Raw genomic sequence first — 22,335 nt, 5'->3', positions numbered from 1 at the left:
GGGGGATTTGTTATTGTTGTAAATGCTGAAAGCCTGTCATTTGTATGAGTTTTACTTGTCCAAGGGTCTTGTGACTGAATGATGCGACTTAGTTATTGGAGTTGGACTAATGCAGGCTTTTGGGAATTTCTTTTAAATATACACTATCTCTGGTTTGTCTATGTTTATGAATGCAAGTGAAATCGCAATGAAACAGTAGGAGTCTTGCTATTTTCCCATTTTTTAAAAGATTAGCTTCGTACGGGTATGATTTAATTGTCTGTAAATTTGAGAAAGTACTTTTCTCCTTTTATTGCAATTTTGCTTCATTATCTGAGTGCTGCTTTATTCTCTGCTTGCAACTGAATTTCCAAGGAACCAACTGTATTGAAAAATAACGTAATCCAATAAAACGAGACCAACTCTTAGTGAACATATGGGTACATTATTATGTGTTGTTGGCAATCGCTTCAAACAGGCTTCCAAATGCAATTCTCAACCCCTGTAATGCTAAAATTTCAATTTCTCCAGGAGCTTTGCCCATAAGAATCTCTATAGGTACATTGCCCATGGACCCTGCTAGGGGGCAGAAAAGCCACTGGTATTGAATTTTCTTTACTTTTCTGCTTTGTTTATCGGAAGCCCTGAGTTTAATTCTTTTAATTTGTTAAAGAACAGAAGTTAAATAGAGCTTGTCCAGGGTGTTTACAATTCTTTTAAGGTATCGGAGTTTGTGCTTGATTCGTATTGTGTAAGCTATTTTATGTGTGATGCTTATTTGCTAATTTATGCAAAGATTAACAACAGTATTGACGTTTTTGTTTAAATAGGGTGCAGGAAAGACCAATGTTGCTCTTCTCACAATCATGAGGGAAATTGGAAAGCACGTCAATGCTGATGGAACTATAAATGCTGATGACTTCAAGATCATATACATTGCCCCGATGAAGTCTTTGGCACAAGAAATGGTTGGAAACTTCTCAGACGTGAGTGGCAAGCCAGTCTAGTCTTCTCTTATATATGCTGCGACAGTGTTGACTATTCTTTTAGTTAAGAGTGTGAATGGATCTTATTGCTATGACTTAAGTGCAGGCCTGAGTGTGACTACCTTTATTTTTTACTGTTCTGTGCGCCAAACACACACCTCAATATCATGCAGTGATGTATTAGTTGTGTACCGGAGGGAGGATAGGGTTAACGGGATAAAATGAGCTGTCACTGGATATTTAATCAAGGTTATAATTATAACAGGGAACTAAAATCAGCCAAATAACTGGCTCTGCTTGGTGAACCAGCAAATTTAAAAAAAGTCAAAGTATGTTGGAATGGGTTTTTCAAAATGAATATACCTTGTCTTTCCAGCGTCTTGCCTCCTACAAGATTCGTGTGCAAGAACTGACAGGAGATCACCAGCTGACCAGGGAACAGATTGCAGCTACTCAAGTGATTGTGTGCACCCCGGAGAAGTGGGACATCATCACCCGCAAGGGAGGGGAGAAAACCTACACCCAGTTTGTCAGGCTGGTCATATTTGTATGTGGTGACCATTTTTTCGCTGCTTTGTCTTCAGTCATTTTGCCTTTTTTTAATTTGAAACTGTAGATTGTTTTGGTCACATTGAGTAGAAGTAAAAAGAAAAGAACTAAAACAGGTATATCAAAAGCTAAGCCTTTTTGAAATAAGACAATGAATTTGTTATATGATAGACCCACTTTATTGTTGCACCATCAGAAGGATACACTGGACAGTATACACCATAGCCATAGAATTCTTTTTCGTGTGTGTTGACGCTGGTGGCTCTTTGTGTAAAACTTGCTTGAAAGGGGAATGCCTCAAGATGGATGGTTCATGTACATGTTTTAAAGAACATGTGTTCAGTGATACTGGAGGGCCACAAACAAATTTTTCTATTGCCATGGGAATTTTGAAAGACAGGTAACGCAAAATATTGAGTGATTAATTTTTTGTTTTTCCAATTTATTGGACATTTCGCAGCAGTAGGTTAAAGATGAGAACTAAGACTCTTGACATTTGGAGATTCCCTGTGCTCACAATAGGCCCCAAGTTCCCACACATGTGGATTCCCTGCTGGAAGTGATATAGTGGTTTCCCTTGCCAAAACAACTGAGAAAAGCACTCTCATTTAATATGATCTGATCAGAGGTGCTGATTTTCTGGATATATATGGACATTGATATTTCTGAAATTATTCAGATCTTGCACTTTATGTAAAACTTCATGTATTTGACAATATGACCAATAAAGTTTGAGTCCTTGTGCGAGCTTTTGAAAGGTTCTGGATTTTTTCTCTATTGCCAGAACTAAATTGGTTTAGTTCTTATTTGAATGTAGTTCAGTTGATGTGAACTATTTGAACAATGGCAAAGTGATCCTACACAGCAGATAAACAGTCAAATGAGCTTATTGTGGATATCGATTGTAAAGAAAAAGCAATTGAAAGTGCATATAGTACTGATTCTGATGACATTTAGACAAGGGAATTAGAGGGAGATTATCTTACAGATGGTGACAAGAATTAAAGGTAGACATTTGTTTCCTCAGTCAAGTACCTTCACAAAGACATACCATATGGGAAATAGGTCTAGGTCCATGAGGAGGCTGGCTAGGTGGTGGGAAAAGATATTGTTGGCTTTGTCAATGTCGACAAACTATCAAAATTGCTCAGACAGAAGAAAATGATAAACTGCAGACTGAGAAAAATTTCAGGGGAAATCTTTAAGTTCTGCTCTGACTGGTATGTGCAGCATACACATTTTATAAATTTCCGAACTTAAAATGGGGACAGGAAACCACTCCTGGAGAATTTGTTCGGTAGGAAAAGGATTTAGTTGTCTGTCTTGTCATCTTTTTTTTTGGGGGGGGGGGGGGGTGTTGTATTTGTTGTGTGTGTGTTGTTGGGTTTTTTTTTACAATCTTAATGATACGGTCTGTTTATTTCTGTTCAGGATGAGATTCACCTGCTTCATGATGACAGAGGACCCGTTCTGGAAGCTCTTGTTGCCAGGTGAGTTTTGTTTGTTTGTTTTTATTCTTTAGATATTTAAGATATAAAAGAAATAATGTTGATTCCCATAATGGTATCTTTAGTTGAGCGTGTATGTTATTTTGTTTTTATTCACATTTGCTTTCAAGTGTAAGTCATGTTTTGTTCATCCTAAATCAGATGGTAAGAAAGTTTTTAAAATGGTGATTTTAATCACTTCCTCTTTGCAATTTTGTGGGTAGCGGAGGGTGCTAGTGGTTGGTCTTGCTTCTTTTCTGTTTTTGTTTTTTTGGGGGGTTTTTGTTCCTGTCAGTTTGATTTGCTTTTTTCCTACATGAAATGTTAGTTATTATGTGGATGTGATTCCCTTTCATTACTCAAACAAATGAAACAACACTTTCCGTAGAAATGTTCTTTACTCAAACAAATTGGGAAAAAACAAAAAACCAACAAACAAATCTCTTCTCCAGAACTATCCGCAACATCGAGACTACCCAGGAGGATGTGCGACTGGTGGGTCTGAGTGCAACACTGCCCAACTATGAGGATGTGGCAGCCTTCCTGCGGGTGGACCCTAGGGAGGGACTCTTCTTCTTCGACAACAGCTTCAGGCCTGTGCCGCTGGAGCAGCAGTTCATCGGGGTCACCGAGAAAAAGGCCATCAAGAGATTCCAGCTCATGAATGACATTGTGTACGAGAAAGTCATTGAGCATGCAGGAAAAAATCAGGTAATGAATGCATTCATTAAATTTTTAATCTTTCTAATAAATGTAAAGAATTCAATAGAAAAGGCTGTGATGTCACTTAGAAGTTCTGGAATTCAAAATATTTTGACTGGGGCTGCTGTTTACCATATCAGTAAAAAATTTGTCCTTTTGCCCGTTGTAGATTCTGTTCATTTTAAATACTCTGAAGGATATTATGAAAATTATATATCTGAAATGGACTCCACATGTTTTTCCTTTGAAGTCTTCATTTACTGGTATATTTCCTTTTAGAGTTTTGAAGTGTTGCTAAAAACGATCAAATTCAGTTGTCTTTTCCTTTATTGCTGTTGGTCTATATTAGTTTTAGGTGTTTAGCAGGTTCTTAAAACTGAAATGGGAATCTAGAAGGATTGCGACTGTTATGTTCAGGTATGAATGCTGTTGAAAGACGATGCACACGCTGAATTGAAATGTTCTGAGTATGGCACACATGCGCCGTTGTGCATGACGAAAATTAAAGCCAACTGTTTCCTGTTCTTGTAAGAGAGAACCGTCCTATAGTGATATTGGGACTACATTATTATGCTTCAGGTTAAGCACATTTGAAATGGGGATTGGGCTTTACTTTAACCCAACATTTAAAATAAAAAAATTTTTTGGGGGGGGGGGGGGTGTGCTTTGTTTTGATTAATTATGTTTTGTTTTGATTCTTAATGGTGCAGTTCTAAAATTGATTTCAGTTGTTTTGCTTTACCTTTACCCTGCATTCTTCATGACTTTTTTTTTTGTCTTCTCCCAGGTGCTGGTGTTTGTCCACTCGAGAAAGGAGACCGGGAAGACAGCCAGAACCATACGAGATATGTGTTTGGAGAAGGACACTTTAGGCCTGTTCATGAAAGAAGGATCAGCTTCCACTGTTGTTCTGCGACAAGAAGCAGATCAAGTCAAGGTATGAATTGGATGTGGAGATGTTAACATAAGACTGACAGCTTATTACATTTGTTCTTTTTCCATAGATGTTTAAAATTTCTTTTCTTGAGGACTTGACGCTTTTATGTGCCTAAAACAGTTATGATCTATTTTGTTTACCTTTGCATTTTTTCAATATTTTAAAACATGAATGTGTATGTTAAATCAATGCTAAGAAGCAGATGGGTTTATCGTTTAGCTAGGCCCAACCCAAAAAAAACAAAAAGGGGTGAGACTTTATACAAGACTTACCCAATGATATGCTAATGTGCAATGAACCGAGCACACTGCTGCCACCTGTCCCTTTTGTAACAGTCAGTAATGACACACTGCTGCTGACTTCAGTGATCGTCATGCAGCTATAAAATTGGAAGTATGGCATCCGTCTTACTGTGGCTATTGACTGCCTGTCTCAGGGTTTTTTTTGTTTTTCTGATAGTTTTGTTTCGTGAACGGGGTTGTTTGATTCTGCTAGTAGTGTTTCTTTTTTAAAAAGCTCTTATGATAGATAATAATCTTGATAGAAATGAAATGGAGAGATTAAACTATGATTTCATATTCTAACAGTCTGTTGGTTTTGTCAAGTCTCGCCAAGCCAATGGTTCATCTCCAGTCACTCAATAAAACAAAAAAAAGGTCTTGTTGTTTGTGAGTTACACGTACCATGTGAGAAATCAGTTTCATGGATGTAGTAAGTTGCCATAACTGAGACCCTGTCTGTAGCGGCCATTTGTTATGGTCACTTTTGTGTGTGATCAAAGTGACGATTATGGACAAGTTCAAGGACCATGTACATGCATTCTTTGTATCTTTTTAACCTTTCCAAATATTTATATATATTTTAACTTAGTCTGTAGTTTCATTTTGTCTTACTGGACTCTTGTTTGCTTTTCAGAGCTCAGAGCTGAAAGATCTTCTTCCTTATGGCTTTGCTATTCATCATGCTGGAATGAATAAGTAAGTCAGCTGGCAGAATTATATATGGCTAAAGAATGTTTTAACTACAAATTAGAAATCGGTATAGGCTGCTATTTGATAAAATCTTACCTGCACTTGCATATGATTGCGTTAAACCATCATAAAATATTTGTTAAAGTAGCTTTTTTGTAATGTGCTGAGCACTTTTGAGTTTGGGTGAAAATTGTGCTTAAACTCAGCATTTGTTACATCTTGATATAAGTTTTTATGGTCTTGCTTTTGACATTTGAAAAAGTAATAGATGTTTGTATGTGTAGTTAGTTATGGTTACCTTGCTTTTGTTACACTTAGCCACAGGTGGTTGAGGGGAAGCTATGGTAGGTGCTGCTTCTTTTTTTTTCCCTCTGTTGTTTCTGTCTGTGTTACTTTTCCCTTGCGTTAAACTGATGGGTGGTTGGAGGGCACCGCTGGTAGGTCTTACTTCTTTTTTTTCCCTCTGTTGTTTTTTGTCTGTCTTACTTCTTCCCTGCACTATATGACCGTAACTATGTCGATGTGATTCTTTTTACTCAAAATCAACTAAAACTAAAATGTTAGATATTTTGAAATGTTAAAGAGGAAGTTTGTAAGTTTACAATTAAAAATGGTACTCGTAACATTCTTTATCATTTCCCATTCGCAGAGTGGACCGGAAACTGGTGGAAGATCTGTTCACCGATCGTCACATCCAGGTGCTAGTGTCCACCTCTACCCTGGCCTGGGGTGTCAATCTGCCGGCACACACGGTCATCATCAAGGGGACACAGATCTACAGCCCGGAGAAAGGCCGATGGGTGGAGCTCAGTGCTCTTGATGTCTTGCAGGTGGGTACAGCTGTAGAAGTCACTAGTTGCTTATTATAGTTATTGTTTGTGATTGTTCTTGGATGCCACTTTTCAGTTTAAAACAGTTGTTTAATTGATTGTGTTCGGTCCTCTCCCCCCCCTCCCGCCCAATCATTTTAAAGAAGTCTGAAAACTTGTCCGTCAGTTGTAACTGTCGACCATTCACATTTGCATCATATTAATAAGTTTGATCAGCCAAAATCCTTGAAGTTGTAGGTAAACCTTGTTATTCTCTCAATCCAGCCAGCAAGTGTTGCAATACAAGAGAATAAGAAAAAAAGAATAAGAGAATGAGCTTTTAAAAAAATTATTTTTACCTCTTTCAGATGCTTGGCAGAGCAGGTCGTCCTCAGTATGACACAAAGGGAGAAGGAATCATGATCACCAATCACAGTGAGCTGCAGTATTACCTGTCTCTGATGAACCAGCAAGTGAGTATAAATTTGTTTTGCTTACTTACTTACTTAAGAGTTTGGCCCCTTGTGGAGTGAAAGCCACCGAAAAGCTCTCCCCAGTCACCACTATCCTGGGACAGTCTCTCCAGCTGTCTCCAGGAATGTCAAGTGTTCTTTGTCTGTATATCCACATCAATGGGCCTGGTGTTCTTATGACTTTCTGTTTTGGTTTTTTCCAGTGGTTGTCAAGTTAAAGTTTGTCTTATACTGGTTATACGCTTGTTTAGAGGTGGCTGATTCATCTAAATAGCCTCTTAAAAATTTTGACTCGGACAAGGTGTTTTGAGGTTGCATAGATACAGTTATGTGTAACTGATTATGTTGAGCTAGTGGATCAGAAAAATTTTCCGGAGGCACACTTTGTTTCCTCAACATGGATGTCTGTTTCACAGATCATATTTCATTCCTGTTTCTGATATTTACTATGCACATGATAGATATGTTTTGTAGCTTCATTGTAATGACATTGGCTTGTTTTACTCCCCTAGCAAGTTCACCACAGGAATGCCTGAATCCCACTCAGTCTTTTGTCTTTCAACTTTCTTTTGTCAGCAGCGTAAGCAATAAACTATTCTTCTTCACATATGCATGATTGTGCATCTGTCTCCAGTTTGGAACTTTTTTTATGGCTTTGATCTGTTTCTTATAGACATAGACATTTTCAACCTTATTGAGATGTGAATAGGTTATTTTGTGGGTTTTTTTTTACTTGTCAGAGTCTGTCCCATCTGCAATAATAACCCTTTATTTGTACATTTGCTTGTTATTCCCAGTTGCCAATTGAAAGCCAGTTCATCAACAAACTTGCTGACAATCTGAATGCTGAGGTGGTGCTGGGCACAGTTCACAATATCAAGGAAGCGGTGGATTGGCTTGGTAAGGACATTATTTATTCTGTTGTGAAAAGAGTCTTTCTACATTGTATTGTTATTGGATAGTTGTTCTGTTGACATCAGAAAAATTCTCATTATGGTATAGACGAAAGTGTTTCAGCTTGTGAAACTGCATCTTACGGTTTCTAATGGAAAGGTTTTGAAATTTGATGAAAAGATCATATTATTTATTATACTTATTCGATTAATCCTGCTTTTCCGTTGCACAATTAAACGGCTTTTGAAAAAAAAAAAGTTATTGAAATCTTGCCTTTTGTTTCTGTTCCTGGAATGCTTTTCTGTTTCTCATTTTGAAGGCTTTGTAGATAAACTTATTTTCTCAACATTTTGCTTTTGGTTTCTCTCCTTCAGGCTACACGTACCTGTACATCCGAATGCTGCGTAACCCGACGCTGTACGGCGTCTCTCATGACACCTTGAAGGATGACCCCCTGCTGCAGCAGAGAAGAAGGGACCTGGTCCACACTGCAGCCTGCCTTCTGGACAAGAACGGGCTCCTGAAGTATGACAGAAAGACCGGGAGTTTTCAGGTGAGGAAAGAAAACTTTGGCAGGCATGGATTACACATGCAATTAGAGGGGGTTCTTTGTATTTTCTTCATTTACGAAAAGTTTAAATTTTTTTATGTTTTCTTTTCTTTCAATTGTTTCTTAAAACTTAAAGAAAAATTATTTTTTTCCCCTTGGGGTTGGATTTCAAACGTCCATATAAAGACTTTTGGGGGAAAAGGAGCAGAGGCAATATTGTTTATGAGCCATCCATTTTTTAAAGTGTATCTGTAACACGTTATTTTGATAAATGGAATTCAATCTGGGTTTTTTTGCACAAAGTACATTATGTTATGATGGTGATAATTTTTACCAATAGCATGTTAGAAATAAATTTCAATTATTTATTTGGTGGGGGGATGTATGTGAAGTTTGGAAGTATATGCAATATTCTGTATTTCTGCATGCTGTTTGTCACTTGTCACTTAATTACATCTGTTTGTAAGTCAATACTTTTGACCGTGAAAATAATTTCAAGTGGTATGTTGTTGGTTTTTTTCCTTTGTTCAGGTGTCCGAATTGGGACGTATTGCCAGCCACTACTACATCACCAACGAGAGCATGGCTACGTACAACCAGCTGATGAAACCCACACTGAGTGAGATTGAGCTGTTCCGGGTCTTCTCCCTGTCCTCTGAGTTTAAGTACATCTCTGTCCGAGAGGTAAGTTTTTGTTTGCTCGTTGTATGACTTTGTTGCTAGAACGTCATCATGTTTCCAGGCGTGTTAATCTCTTCAGTAACATAATGGTGTTTGTAGATAAAGAGTAAGCTGTATCAGGATACTTAAAAACTATTTATTCGGTTATTTTCAGATAGGCCTTGTATTATAAGAGTTTCAGCTATGTGCAAGTATTTTCACATTACTGAAACACTCTCATAATTAACTCACACTTTTTGTTTAGTTGTTTTTTTTTTCTACTCATACTTTTACTTGTCTCAAATATTCTAGACATTTTGGAAGAATATTGCAATCTTTTGGTCTAGGAAAAAATATTTTAGAGAAAAAATAAACTGTTGAGATAAAATGTCTTAATAGTAATGGCAGTAGAGTTAAATATTCTTGTGGAAAGTGTCCTGTGTGGAATTTCAATTTTATTATGGGCACTTGTTTCCTGTGGGTTTTTTCAATGGTTTATTTTGTGTGTGTCTGTGTTGTTATCAGGAGGAAAAACTGGAGCTGATGAGACTGTTGGAGAGGGTCCCAATTCCAATCAAGGAGAGCATTGAAGAACCCAGTGCAAAGGTATGTTGTTTATTGGTTGTTGGATGTCAGAGTTTGAATTAGTTTTATTGTTTATTCTCAATAGAATTAGCAGTTCTCATCAATTCCATGTTGCCTCTCATCCTTTTCTTTTACCTGCAAGTGGTAGGAGGGTGCCCCTGGTGGGTCTTACTTTTGTACTATGATAATCCATCATCTTCATTTCTATAGCACCCACTCGCTTATGGCTCAAGACACTTTGTCTTTTCTTAATTTAGTGTAAATTTCAAGATAAAACATACTTTTGTAGTAAATGACACTTATAGCACATTACTGCAATACAGGCTTTAACAAGGAGCCAATGTATTGTAAAAGCAGCGGTGTTGTGTCTTTACTGATTTGCTGATCTGGTATGAAATATGGTGTCTGAATCAAATAATTTTCAACTCTGTATAAAATCGTTATCACATGACGTTGGAGTTGCCATCTTGTCTTACACCTGCGAAAAATAAAAAGAAAGAAAGATAATTAAGATTTGTGAGTGATGTCAGTGTTTTACATTTTTTTTGGTGGTGGGTTGGAGGGCATCTCTGGTATGTTCTATTCCATTACTTTCTCTCTGTTGTTTCTGTCTGTTTGTCTTGCTTTTTCTTCAGCACTACATGATCACTTCTTTGCCGATGTACAGTCTGACAAATGCAAAAGATATCAGTCGGGGAATAACAAATTGGATGAGCTATGTGTGATTTTTCCATGTTCGTGTTATGTGTGCCCAACTGTATGTTCTTCTTTCTATTCAGATATTTTTGGGTAGTTGACGGGTGCTCTGGTGTGGTTTGCTCCTGCTTTCCTAGTAAACATCTATCGTCCTTATCTCTCCTTCTGTTTTATGTACTCTGCGCTCTTGTAACACCTCTTATCTTTAGTATTTATATGATCTAACTGTTCCAAGTGCCGTAAAACTTTAACTAAAACTATTCAGACATTTATTTGTGTTTTTTAATACTGTGTACAGGTAAATGTCCTCCTGCAAGCATACATCTCCCAACTGAAACTGGATGGCTTTGCCCTGATGGTAGATATGGTGTTCATCACCCAGTCTGCTGGTCGGTTGATGAGAGCCATCTTTGAGATCTGTCTGTACCATGGCTGGGCCCAGCTTGTGGACAAAGCCTTGGCCCTTTGCAAGATGGTGGATAAACGCATGTGAGTTTATCAGGATTCTGTTACCTGATATATATGGAAGGTGTCATGCACTAACGGCTACATCTGGGATTTCTATTTCTTTTTGGAACCCCTTTGTTTCCTTTATCAGAACTTTCTTACAGCTGTAAGGAAATACTTCATATCACTCAAACACAGATACAAAACCTGGTGTCTAAATATACATATTATCTTTTTTTCCCCTATATTGACATTTTTTTAAATGGATGGTTGAATGGCGCTACTGGTAGGTCCTACTTCATTACTTTCCCTGTGGTTTTTTTGTCTGACTGTCTTACTTTTCCCCAGCACTAAATGGCCATTTTTGTGTTAGTTTACATGAGCCGAGTCCATTTGTTTTTGACACCATCATTGTATTGTGGTAACCTCTTTTCAAGGGGAAGTTTTTTACATACATTCTATTTCTTCTGCTGTAGATGAATGTTGTACATAAATAAACATATTTGTATGTTGTCGCTTCACTTCTTGGAAAGTTTTTGAATATATTTTCTGTCGCTTCTCTTGTAGGTGAAATTTAACATATATGTTCTGTCACTTCTCTTCTTGGTCAAGTTTTTATGTAGCCTCCGAAAGCTGTTCAACTGTACCAAGACCAGAAAGCAATATTTTTTTAGGGGAGAGAAAAAACTGTTCAATTCTTTTAAAAAATTTTCAGTTTTGAACGGCTGGCCAACAATATATATGCTGTTACTTCTCTTCTAGTGAAGTTTTTTACAAATATATTCTGTTGCTTTTCTTTCAGAAAATTTTACATCCTTCTATTGCTTCTCTTCTAGGTGAAGTTTTACAAATATATTCAGTTGCTTTTTTTCTTGGTGTTTACATATATTCTGTTGCTTCTGTTTTACTTATTGTTACTTCTCTTCCAGGTGGCAGTCAATGACTCCTTTAAGGCAGTTCCGAAAGATTCCTGAGCAAGTAGTGAAGAAGATTGAGAAGAGGAACTTCCCTTTTGAACGCCTTTATGACCTGAATCACAACGAGATTGGTGAGCTGTTGAAGCTTCCCAAAATGGGCAAAGTAAGTAAAACAGTTGTCTCATGCTCGGTTGTAAGGACAGTTTTAAGTAAAACAAATATGACACCTGCTGGTTGTGAAGACAGTTTAAAGAGTCATCCCTTTCCTGGCGAGCAGCCATGTGCTGTTTTTGAAGTTATTCTAAATATTTTATTCTGATTAGTATGGTTTCAGTTTTGGGAAGGAAGGAATTTAGAATTTTGTCCAGATGGCGGCTTGTAGGGCCTACTCTTTTCAATTTTAGAACCACCAATGAATCTTTAACATACAAAACCCCCCACGTGGGACCTTATAAATTTTTTGTCCTTATTCAAGAAGATTAAGTATCAATTCTTACCTATCCTATGGTCAGGGAGTATTGAAAACATAATTGAAAAAAAACGTCACTGGCAAGGATTGAACTGCGGGTTGACAAGCGAAGACAATACCTGTTGAGCTACCGAGCCCCTTGAACATGTCCTCTCCACTAATGCTTTCACTGAGCATTTACATTCCTTTCTCTCTGTTTCAGCCTATCCACAGATACATCCGCCAGTTCCCACGGCTGGAGTTGTCCGTTCATGTCCAGCCTATCACCAGATCCACTCTCAAGGTTGAGCTCACCGTCACACCAGACTTCCAGTGGGAGGAGAAAATACACAGCAATTCAGAGGTGGGTTTTTGTTGACTTGAGTTAACTTTTTTGACTGCGGAGGCCCATTCCACTCTTAGATGGTGATTTTTGAGGATAGGGTTAAAAAATCATGGATCATACTGCAATGGTTAAGATCTTGGCTGATCAACTTCTGAAAATGTGAAGGGGTATAAATATTTAGTTTTTTAAAAGCTAAGTTGATGTTAAACCATTCTTCTGTTTGTAAGTTTGAAAGTCTTTTTAACGGGATAGATCTCCTTCATTTTTTTCTCCTTCTCTGTTTCACCAGGCCTTTTGGATTTTAGTGGAAGATGTGGACAGTGAAGCGATCCTTCATCATGAATATTTCTTGCTGAAGAGGTAAGTTTGAACTAGATAAAGATACACTGCATTAACTTGAATGAGCTTGAGTTTGTGTTCAACATGCATTCGGGCATAATAGTTGTTAATGAGTCTTTCAAGAGTCTTTGGGGGGGGAGGGGGGGGGGGGGGGGTTAAGTCTCTCCTTTTGAAAATAACTCACTGCACTGTTGAACAGTAATTCTGTCATGTGCAAGTATTTTTGTGTTTGATATAAGTTGCAGAAAATGTTGTCTTGTCATTTCTTCCAACTTGTACTAGGATTTGATTTTCTAAGATATAGATTTTTCCATCCAGTTTCTGACTCTTGTTTTCTCCCGTCTTTCAGCAAATTTGCTACTGATGAGCACGTCGTGAAGTTCTTCGTCCCAGTGTTTGAACCCTTGCCACCCCAGTACTTCATCAGAGTAGTGTCAGACAGATGGATTGGTCAGTGAAACATTACATAGTTACTAATTTGATTTAGTAAAGAATAGTTTTCTTCGGGAGAATGTCAAAAATAAGTGTAACAAATTTTTCTTTATGATTGTATTTGTAATTCATGTAAGTTTAGAAAGTCAAATTTTTTGCCTTTGTTTATCATGTTTTGTCCTGACCCTTGATGTTTTGGAATGGAGAGGCCTGGCTTTCTGCTTTTCTATAGATGCCTTTTTGAAAGTTTTGTGAGGTGAAGATTCAAGGAATTTGTATAATTAATCTTCATTTTTTATTCCATATTATTAAATGTGTTTTAGCGACATAATCAAGTCGTAATACAGCTGGCCTTTTCTACTTGGTAGTTTGAACTTTCTGTTCTTGCTGAAGGTGGTACAGAAGAGCCCAAGATCTCTGATTGAATGTAATGTTTCATGCTCCCATTGAAACAAATTTTGGTCTTTTGATAGACAGGCTGCTTTGTCCCTGCCTGTCAAAACACATCAGAAGACAGACAGAGATAATCAATAAAATAACATCTCCAACCTGGAAATCGAACTCGCATCTTATTTTCTATGCATACAACATCTTTGTTTTGTTTCATTTGCATGAGTAAAGAGAGAAGAGAAACACAGCGACACAATAACTGTAATTTTGTGCGGGGGGGAAAGCAAACCGATCAGACAGGAACAAAAGAGGGAAAGAAAGAAAAGAAGTAGGACCAAAACAGTGGTGCCCTTTAGTCACAGATGCTGGTTCTGATATCCTTACTCTTTATTTCCCTGTGTTTAAATATTAAGACTGATATTCTCTACTCCTCTTTCCCGTCTGTGTTGATACTGAGACTGATATCTTTACAACCCCCCCTTTTTTTTTTAGGTGCTGAGACTCAGTTACCAGTGTCTTTCCGCCATCTGATTCTCCCTGAGCGATATGCTCCTCCGACTGAACTGCTGGACCTGCAGCCTCTGCCCATCACTGCCCTGCGGAATCAGACATTTGAGACCCTTTACAGTAGCAAGTTTCCCATTTTCAACCCCATTCAAACACAAGGTAAGTAATAACCCAAATACAAAAATGGTATGCCCCCATACAGATACAACACACGCGAGCACACACACACACACACACACACACACACACACACACACACACACACACAAGGTTAGGGACTATTCTGCTAAGTGAAATACGACACTGCATAAAGAAAAATATTGAAATTAGATTGTGATGAGGCTCACAGCATACTTTTAACTTATTTTCATTATTATTATTATTATTATTTCTTTTGTTGTGTTTTTTTCATATGGTACAAACTTATAAGTCTTTCTTTCTTTTCTGTTTCCCTACCCCACCACCACCATCACTTCCAGTGTTCAACGCTATCTACAACAGTGATGACAACGTGTTTGTAGGTGCTCCCACTGGCAGCGGGAAGACAATCTGTGGAGAATTTGCTGTTCTCCGAATGTTCTCACAGAACTCTGAGGGCAGGTGTGTCTACGTGGCACCTCTGGAGGCTCTGGCACAGCAGGTAACATTGTCTTGTGAAGTTGTTGTGTACTGTTCTTCTAGTCAGTTGTCAGGATAAGTTTGTTTCTTGCCTCTACTTACCTGTAAAATATTGTTTGTGAAGTTCATGGGATTAAAATTTTCTAATTGTTCAGCTGTGGCCAGACAGCAGATGGGAGGAAAGCTAGTCTGTTTTCATATTTTTCTTTGCAAGTCGGTCTTTGTGGCTCTTCAAATTAAATTTTTTAAATCTCATAAACAGTAATTCAAAGGCAAAGAAATTAATGTTTATAGTTGTGTGATATCTTTGGTTGATGCTTATGTTGCTCACAAACTGCTATTTGTTTGGCTTTCAGATTTATGCAGACTGGTCTCAGAAGTTTGGTGCAGTCTTGGGGAAGAAGGTGGTCATCCTGACTGGTGAAACTGGCACAGATCTCAAACTGTTGGCAAAGGTGAGTTTATTTACTGACATGTTATTTCAAGCATGTTGTTTCATAACAGCTAATGAGTCTTTGTATGTCGTATGTTGATGAGGTTTTTAGCATCAAATTCTAATGGGGTTTGAACATTAAAACTTTGGTGAGGATTTGAACATCCGATTGTTTTGAGGTTTAAAACATACAATTTTTGTGAGGTTTTAGTTTTAAACGTTGAACTGTAATGAGGTTATGAAAAATTAGATTTTTTGAAAGTGTTAACCAAATTTTGATGAGGTTTTCAGTTAATATGAAATGCTATTATCAGCTTGTGTAATTCTTATATATATATATGTCTCACGTTATTTACGCTGTCCTTGTGCAAAAGACGTGTGATAAAATCTTCCATAATGGTAGTTGTTGTTTTGGTCATCAGGGCAACATTGTGATCAGCACGCCGGAGAAGTGGGACGTTCTCTCCCGGAGGTGGAAGCAGAGGAAGAATGTACAGAACATCAATCTCTTTATTGTGGATGAGCTTCACCTCATTGGAGGAGAGGCTGGGGTATGTTGTGTACACTTTTCTTGTCTGTCTTTGGAAACTGGATCTTGTAATGATGACTAGAGCCCATACTGGTTGGGCTTTTTGTCTCATAAGAGAAAGATGTTGTGTTCAATTCCAGAGTGAGGAAGTATATTCTTTTGTCTTCCTGGTTAGATGCTGTATCCCACTCAATCCAAGTTGACCCTGACAAGCAGCGTTGAAAACATGCTTTGTAAATGGTCTATATCATGACAGCCTGGTCATCAAATATTCACATTTTATTAATCATTATGATGTGCATCGAGCTTTTAAAGGGATAGAACTTGGATAATGTAGAAAAATGTATTTTGTGGAAAACATGCAAGGAAATGTTGTACTGTTTATAAGTCTTTTTTTAACCAAATGTCATCGTCTGCAAAGTGGTTCGAGGTTGACACGTATTATAGAACATCGCCACCGACACTAATAAAAACTTTTTGTTTGATTTCTGAAAGGTCTTTTAGAATTATCTTTTCTCTTATTCTTTGTGTTCAAAAGGTGTCACTCCCTGGAAATAGTTTTAAAGGCACATTAATGAAGAGGATACTGTTTCCATTTTTCCAAAATAGAGTTATGCAACAAGTTACAATTGGAAGAACTTGTTCTGTCACAGCAATGCAATGATAATTATATGTCTCAGATCAGAATGTTAAATCCTTTGACTAAGGGCCCATTTTTGGACAGGAATGTGACGTTTGTTTTTACCATTGCCTATGATTTACAATGTATTATGTAAAGGAGTGTTTCTTTTTTTAATACCCCATTCACTTGTTCCACTTCCAGCCTGTTCTGGAGGTGATTTGCTCCCGAATGAGGTACATCTCATCCCAGCTGGAGCGGAACATTCGGATTGTGGCCCTGAGCTCGTCTCTCTCAAATGCCAAAGACATCTCCCAGTGGTTGGGCTGCCCCACCTCAGCTTTTTTCAACTTTCACCCTAATGTGAGACCAGTGCCGCTTGAGCTTCACATCCAGGTGAGATTCTAGATTTTCTCTCTCTCATTCCCACCACCACCAATCCCCCCTTTTCAGTCTCCTCTCTCTCTCTCTCTCTCTCTCTCTCTCTCTCTCTCTCACCCACCCCCCCCCCCCCTTCCAATATTTATAATGTGCATTAGGTAATCAAGAGTGCTTGCAGGCTCTAGACTGTTCATTCTTTGTGTGTTGTGTTGTAGGGTTGGCTTTATACAATTAGTGCGAGAGTACTACTGTTTTGATTGTATGAAGACAATGCTTCCTTTTCAAGGTGTGTAAAATTCAGTGCTTACATCGATCATACTGTGTAAGGATTTTTTTAATGTGAAGAGAGTTTATTTTTCCCAATCCTTGGAATTTAGGAATATTAATTTTTATTTTCTTGTTGTTTCTACCTATCCCAGTCCTTTCCTTGTTTTGTGGCTACCAGAACCTATGAAATAAATTTTTCTTTCTTTTATTTTACCTTTTTCTGCACAGGGTTTCAATGTGTCCCACAATGCCTCTCGCATCATTGCGATGGCCAAACCCACATACCAGGCCATCATGCGACACTCCCCGAAAAAGCCGGTCATCATTTTTGTCCCGTCCCGGAAGCAGACCAAACTAACGGCCATCGATGTCCTGACCTGTGCAGCCGCAGAGATGCAGGCTGGGATAGATGAGAAGCCACACAGCCGGTTCTTGCACGTCACGGAGGACGATCTCACACCGTTCCTGGAGAAAATCAGTGACCTGGTCAGTACAGACATGTGTTTTCTTTACTTGTTTGTCTCCTGTGTCAGTGTCCTTGTCTTGTTCCCTCTCTTTTATTTGTTGTTGCAGTTGGTTGAAAGGCACCAGTGGTAGGTCCTACTTCTTAACTATCCCTATTTTGTTTTAGTCTGTCCTGCTTTTCTTCTGCGCAAAGTGACTTGTATTTTATCAGTATTCTTCCCTTTACTTAAACAATCAGTGTCCTTGTCTTGTAGACGCTTCCTAATACTACTGTGGGTGGTTGTAAGATGTCACCTGTGGGTATCGCGTTTTCTTTTACTCTTTTGCTTTTCTCCGTCTGTCTTGCTTTTTTTGTTGTGACTCTAAATGGCTGTTATAGTGCCAGTGCGCTTCTCTTTATTCAAAGAAAATTATGTATATATTTGTGTCTCCTGTCTAAATGTTCTTGTTTTATTCTTATTTGTTGGGGTTGGTTGGAGGATGCCACTGGTAGTTTGTATTTCTTTACTTTCCATCTGTGGTTTATGTCTGTTTTACTTTTCCCATGTGACATTAAATGGCCGCTATTGCGTCAATGTGCTACTCTTTACTTAAACAAACCTGTCTCAGCGTTGTTGTCTTGTACACTTCTGCTTACTTGATTTTCTTGTCTCCTGCCCAGACACTGAAAGAGACACTGGCCAATGGAGTGGGCTACCTGCATGAAGGTCTCAGTGAGTCCGAAAGAAAGATTGTGGAGCAGTTGTTCAGCTCAGGGGCTGTGCAAGTGTTGGTGGTGGCCCGGGATCTCTCCTGGGGCATCTCTGTGTCGGCCCATCTGGTGGTGGTCATGGACACACAGTACTACGACGGCAAGATGCACTCGTAAGTGAATGGCTTATTTGGTGAATCATAATGTTGATTTGGGTTTTTTTAAAGCATACCCATTGTTTGTCTGTGAACCATTCCCTGGTTACTTCTATTCTCTCCCTCTGATATTTCTACTTTAGTTCTGTCTGGGTTTTTCCCTGCACTTAATGGCTGTTCTCTTGTCTTTGTGCTTCTCTTTACTTAAAAATAGCAAACCGTATAGCATTGTTGTTAATGTAATGTATTTAGTTTCTTCATGGTATTTTACTACTTTTTATGAGGAAAGGAGAAAACGGTTTCCTTTTAAAAAACGTGAAGGTAGACGTGAATTTCCTGTGAAAGACAAGCTGGTAGCTTTGAATGTAATATTTGTTTTATTAGATATAATTTATAAATTGTACCTACTGTCATACAAAGCCTCTCGTCTTTTGATATGCAGGCTGTTCTTATTTTAAATATCGTGCATAGTTGTGATGATTTCATTTTCTTATTTTTCTAGCAATGCTTTTTTCCTGCGCAATGCGGTTGGTTGGAGGGTGCCTTTGCAGGTACACCTTTATATCACTCTAGTTTTTGTTTGTTTGTCTATCTGTCTGTCAGTCTTGTCTGTCTTGTTTTTCCCAGCACTGTATGGCCATAATGTCTATCATGTACTTCCTGTTACACACGCACAAATTGTGCAATTTTTTTTAAGAGCAAACAAGTGTGTTGCTGATCATGATTTATTTTTTTCCTGTTCTGCTCAGCTATGAAGACTATCCAGTGACCAATGTTCTTCAGATGGTGGGGAAAGCCAACAGACCACAGATTGACCAAGAAGGTGAGTTGGGTTTTTTTTTGGTCATGTGTCCCTTTATTTGATTCTGTGTGATCTCACTTGTATCTAACAGTCATTAACTATGAGAATATGAGTAATGAAAGGCAATGATGTTTCAACAAGAAGAAACAAAAGAGGATAGAAATATTAATGTTTAAATCTAATCATTCTTTTAGTTATTGTTGCTCATTCTAGCGCCCGCCCCCCTCCCCAGGCAGTCCTGGAGGGTATGATTCTCTTCACATTGATTTTGAAGCTGTTTGTCACTGACCATTCTTAATGTAGAAAGCCAAAAACTCATATGAGGGCTGCTGTTAATTGTGATGTTTTTCTGAAGTTAAATGCCTTGTTATTGTGTGGACGTGCTTTTCTTTACTCAAGCACACTAGAAAATTTTCATATTTTGTAAATTGTTTGTTGTCTTTCCAGGTAAAGCCGTCATCATGTGCCAGAGCTCAAAGAAAGAGTTTTTCAAGAAGTTCTTGTATGAACCCCTTCCTGTGGAGGTAATGAGAAAATTGCTTGTGAAATGATAAGTAGAATGAATCAGTGTGTGAGAATGTGTATTCATATCCTTTAATTGTTGGGCTATTTGCATTGTCCAATAATTTGGGGGGGGGGGGGGGGGATTTAGGTTTTTTTTCTCTCTCTCTCCACTGTCTGTCTCCCTCTTTCTCTCTCTCTGAGCTCTAATAATGCCTCTAAATCTAATCTTCTGCACTTATATGATCCATTTGTATTGCAAATATTGTAAAACGCTTGCTAAAACTACAAAAAAAAAGAAAATTTTCTCTCTTTATTTTTTAAAATATTTCATACATTTTTCTTGTAGAGTTGTGAAAATTCAAGTACAGCTGTATGTCAAAAATTAAAAAGTTGGTCTGTGTAGGGCTTAAAACAGTTTTTCTTTGGGGGGGGGTTTCGGGGGGGGGGGGGGGCAAAAACAACTTGAGGCTTTGAAGGCTGAATAGGCATGTGATTGGGTAGGTTGTGGGCATCAGACTTTTGTACAAAAATGATGTGATTGTTCTTGTTCTAGAGCCACCTTGACCACTGCCTTCATGACCACTTCAATGCGGAGATAGTGACCAAGACCATTGAGAACAAGCAGGATGCCGTGGACTACCTGACCTGGACCTTCATCTACCGCAGGATGACACAAAATCCCAACTACTACAACCTGCAAGGTCAGTCTCTTCTTCTACTTTGTCTTTTGTTGAACGAGGCACAGAAACTTCCCAGTCTTTGTTTAGAGTAGTTTTTTGGGGAGAGCGGTTAAAACATTCGTTTGCTTATGGAATGTCACACTGGCAGTTGATGTGTTGCAGTTAGGCATTTCGCTGTCTCATGCAAAAGATATGAGTTTGATTTCTGCATGGAGAAGTTGGTTTTTTAAAAATAATTGTGTTGAACATCTCAATCTGTCTGTAGGGGATTTTGTATCTCTTTCAGCTTAGGTCAGCCCTGATAGGCAGGGTCAGTGCAGCTTGTCTCCTAAATAATCTAGATTGTGTTTATGGGGGGTGTAAAAGAATAGCCATAACTATTTGATTTGGATAAATGTCACAGTTAATCACTGCGATTGTCTACTGGTATAGCCTTGAATGATGGGTTGAAATGTTTGTTACATATTTCTTTTCTGTATTTTCCAGGTGTGTCTCACAGACATCTCTCTGATCACCTGTCTGAAATTGTGGAAAACACCATCAATGACTTGGAGCAGTCTAAGGTATGTATTCCGCTGTCCTTTTGGTGTCATCATGACATCAGTTTTGATGTTTTGCTTCTATGATTAGAATGAAACTACTTGTGTCTGTGGTGTAATGGTAAGGCCCTTCATCTTCGCATGCAGAAGACACGAGTCTGATTCCCATGTGGAGAAGTAATTTTATTTAGTTTCTCACTCTGCTTTGATGTTGTAACCCATTCAGCGGGGGTTGGCCCAGACAGGCATGGTTGAATTAAAATCAGGGTACGATATGACTTTTATAGGCAAGAGGGATCGGCTGTGTAAGTTATAATGTCAGAGGTAATAAAGTCTTGTTTGTTTATCACTTGTTTGTTTTTCCCAGCATACAAAAACAATATGCTCTATGATTTACAGTGCTTAATTTTTTAATAGTACGGGTAATAATCTTGGATAAGAATGCTTACGAGTGATTTGTATGAATTGTCATAAGGGAAATAGAAATACTGTAAAGGAGTTTAGTAGAGAGGAGCTCATCAACGCTTAACACTTTGCCATCACAAGGCTCATATAATAAAAACCCTTGCCATCAAATGCAAAGGCATTTTGGGGAAATTCCAAAGAAACTGGCTGGTAAACATCGCCGATCGGCGAGATATGATGGCAAAGTGTCATTTGGTGTAGGGAAAAAGCTAGATAGAAACAACCTACTAGTGAGGCCCTCTAACACTCTTTGTGTGATGGATGGATGGGGGGTGAGGGGGGGTTCTAGTTCTGTTTATTGAGTATGTTCAATTTGACTGAGGTCTTACAGTTCTATTTCCTGTCTGTTTCAGTGCATCAGCATAGAAGACGACTTTGATGTTTATCCACTGAACTTGGGCATGATTGCAGCGTACTATTACATCAACTATACCACAATTGGTGAGTTTTATTCTGTATTCAGCATGAACATTGTTACGGCTGTAAGTAGAATTTGGGTTTTCTCTCATGTTGTACATCGTTACGGCTGTAAGTAGAATTTGGTGTTTTTCCCATGTTGTACATTTTCTGCTTTTCTTTTAAGAGTGGTTGATATTATTATCATTCTTGTTGATTTTAGCAAATGTACTTCTTTGTTGGTAGTTCCTCATTAATAACTCCTATTAGCAGAAAGTTCATTTGTTGGAAAGGACCTCCAGGTTTTACTTCTTCTTTTTTTCTTCTCTCTTGTTTCTGTCCGTCAGTCTTGCTTTTTTCCAGCCCTAAATTACTGAGGAAGGATAAAGAAGTTGGATCTATCAGTGTCACCCTCCAACCAACTGCCAAGTAGTAGCATTGTAATCAGATTTATATGCTCACAAGGGAAAACCCTCAATGTGGCCTTCTACTGTATTGTTTCTCTTTTTTTTTCTTTTTCAGAACTGTTCAGCATGTCTTTGAACAGCAAGACGAAAATTAAAGGTCTCATTGAAATTGTGGCCAACGCAGCTGAGTATGAGAATCTGCCCATCCGACATGGTGAGACGGCCATCTTGAAACAGGTACAAGATTACTGTTCATTTATGATTAAAAATCTGAAGAATA

General features: G+C 38.2%; 1 protein-coding gene across 1 annotated transcript in view; it reads left to right on the top strand.

Annotated features, from left to right (window-relative positions):
- Positions 1-22,335, top strand: part of LOC101861446 (U5 small nuclear ribonucleoprotein 200 kDa helicase) — a gene marked incomplete in the record, with an annotated part of 45,488 nt that overhangs the window by 16,967 nt on the left and 6,186 nt on the right. The window contains 30 exon segments of the mRNA XM_013084033.2: positions 810-965; positions 1,342-1,512; positions 2,946-3,004; positions 3,454-3,712; positions 4,491-4,640; positions 5,556-5,617; positions 6,261-6,441; positions 6,789-6,893; positions 7,691-7,793; positions 8,162-8,340; positions 8,869-9,021; positions 9,523-9,603; positions 10,577-10,767; positions 11,655-11,805; positions 12,314-12,454; positions 12,726-12,796; positions 13,125-13,225; positions 14,090-14,263; positions 14,584-14,744; positions 15,079-15,177; positions 15,578-15,706; positions 16,508-16,699; positions 17,180-17,437; positions 18,078-18,280; positions 19,012-19,085; positions 19,512-19,588; positions 20,122-20,269; positions 20,735-20,811; positions 21,606-21,693; positions 22,171-22,292. Coding sequence (XP_012939487.1) covers positions 810-965; positions 1,342-1,512; positions 2,946-3,004; positions 3,454-3,712; positions 4,491-4,640; positions 5,556-5,617; positions 6,261-6,441; positions 6,789-6,893; positions 7,691-7,793; positions 8,162-8,340; positions 8,869-9,021; positions 9,523-9,603; positions 10,577-10,767; positions 11,655-11,805; positions 12,314-12,454; positions 12,726-12,796; positions 13,125-13,225; positions 14,090-14,263; positions 14,584-14,744; positions 15,079-15,177; positions 15,578-15,706; positions 16,508-16,699; positions 17,180-17,437; positions 18,078-18,280; positions 19,012-19,085; positions 19,512-19,588; positions 20,122-20,269; positions 20,735-20,811; positions 21,606-21,693; positions 22,171-22,292 — 4,116 coding nt within the window.

The sequence above is a fragment of the Aplysia californica genome, unplaced genomic scaffold (genome assembly GCF_000002075.1).
Source record: "Aplysia californica isolate F4 #8 unplaced genomic scaffold, AplCal3.0 scaffold00269, whole genome shotgun sequence".
NCBI lineage: Eukaryota > Metazoa > Mollusca > Gastropoda > Aplysiida > Aplysiidae > Aplysia > Aplysia californica.
Note: the sequence above shows the minus strand (reverse complement) of the source record. Positions and strands in the feature narration are given on the sequence as shown.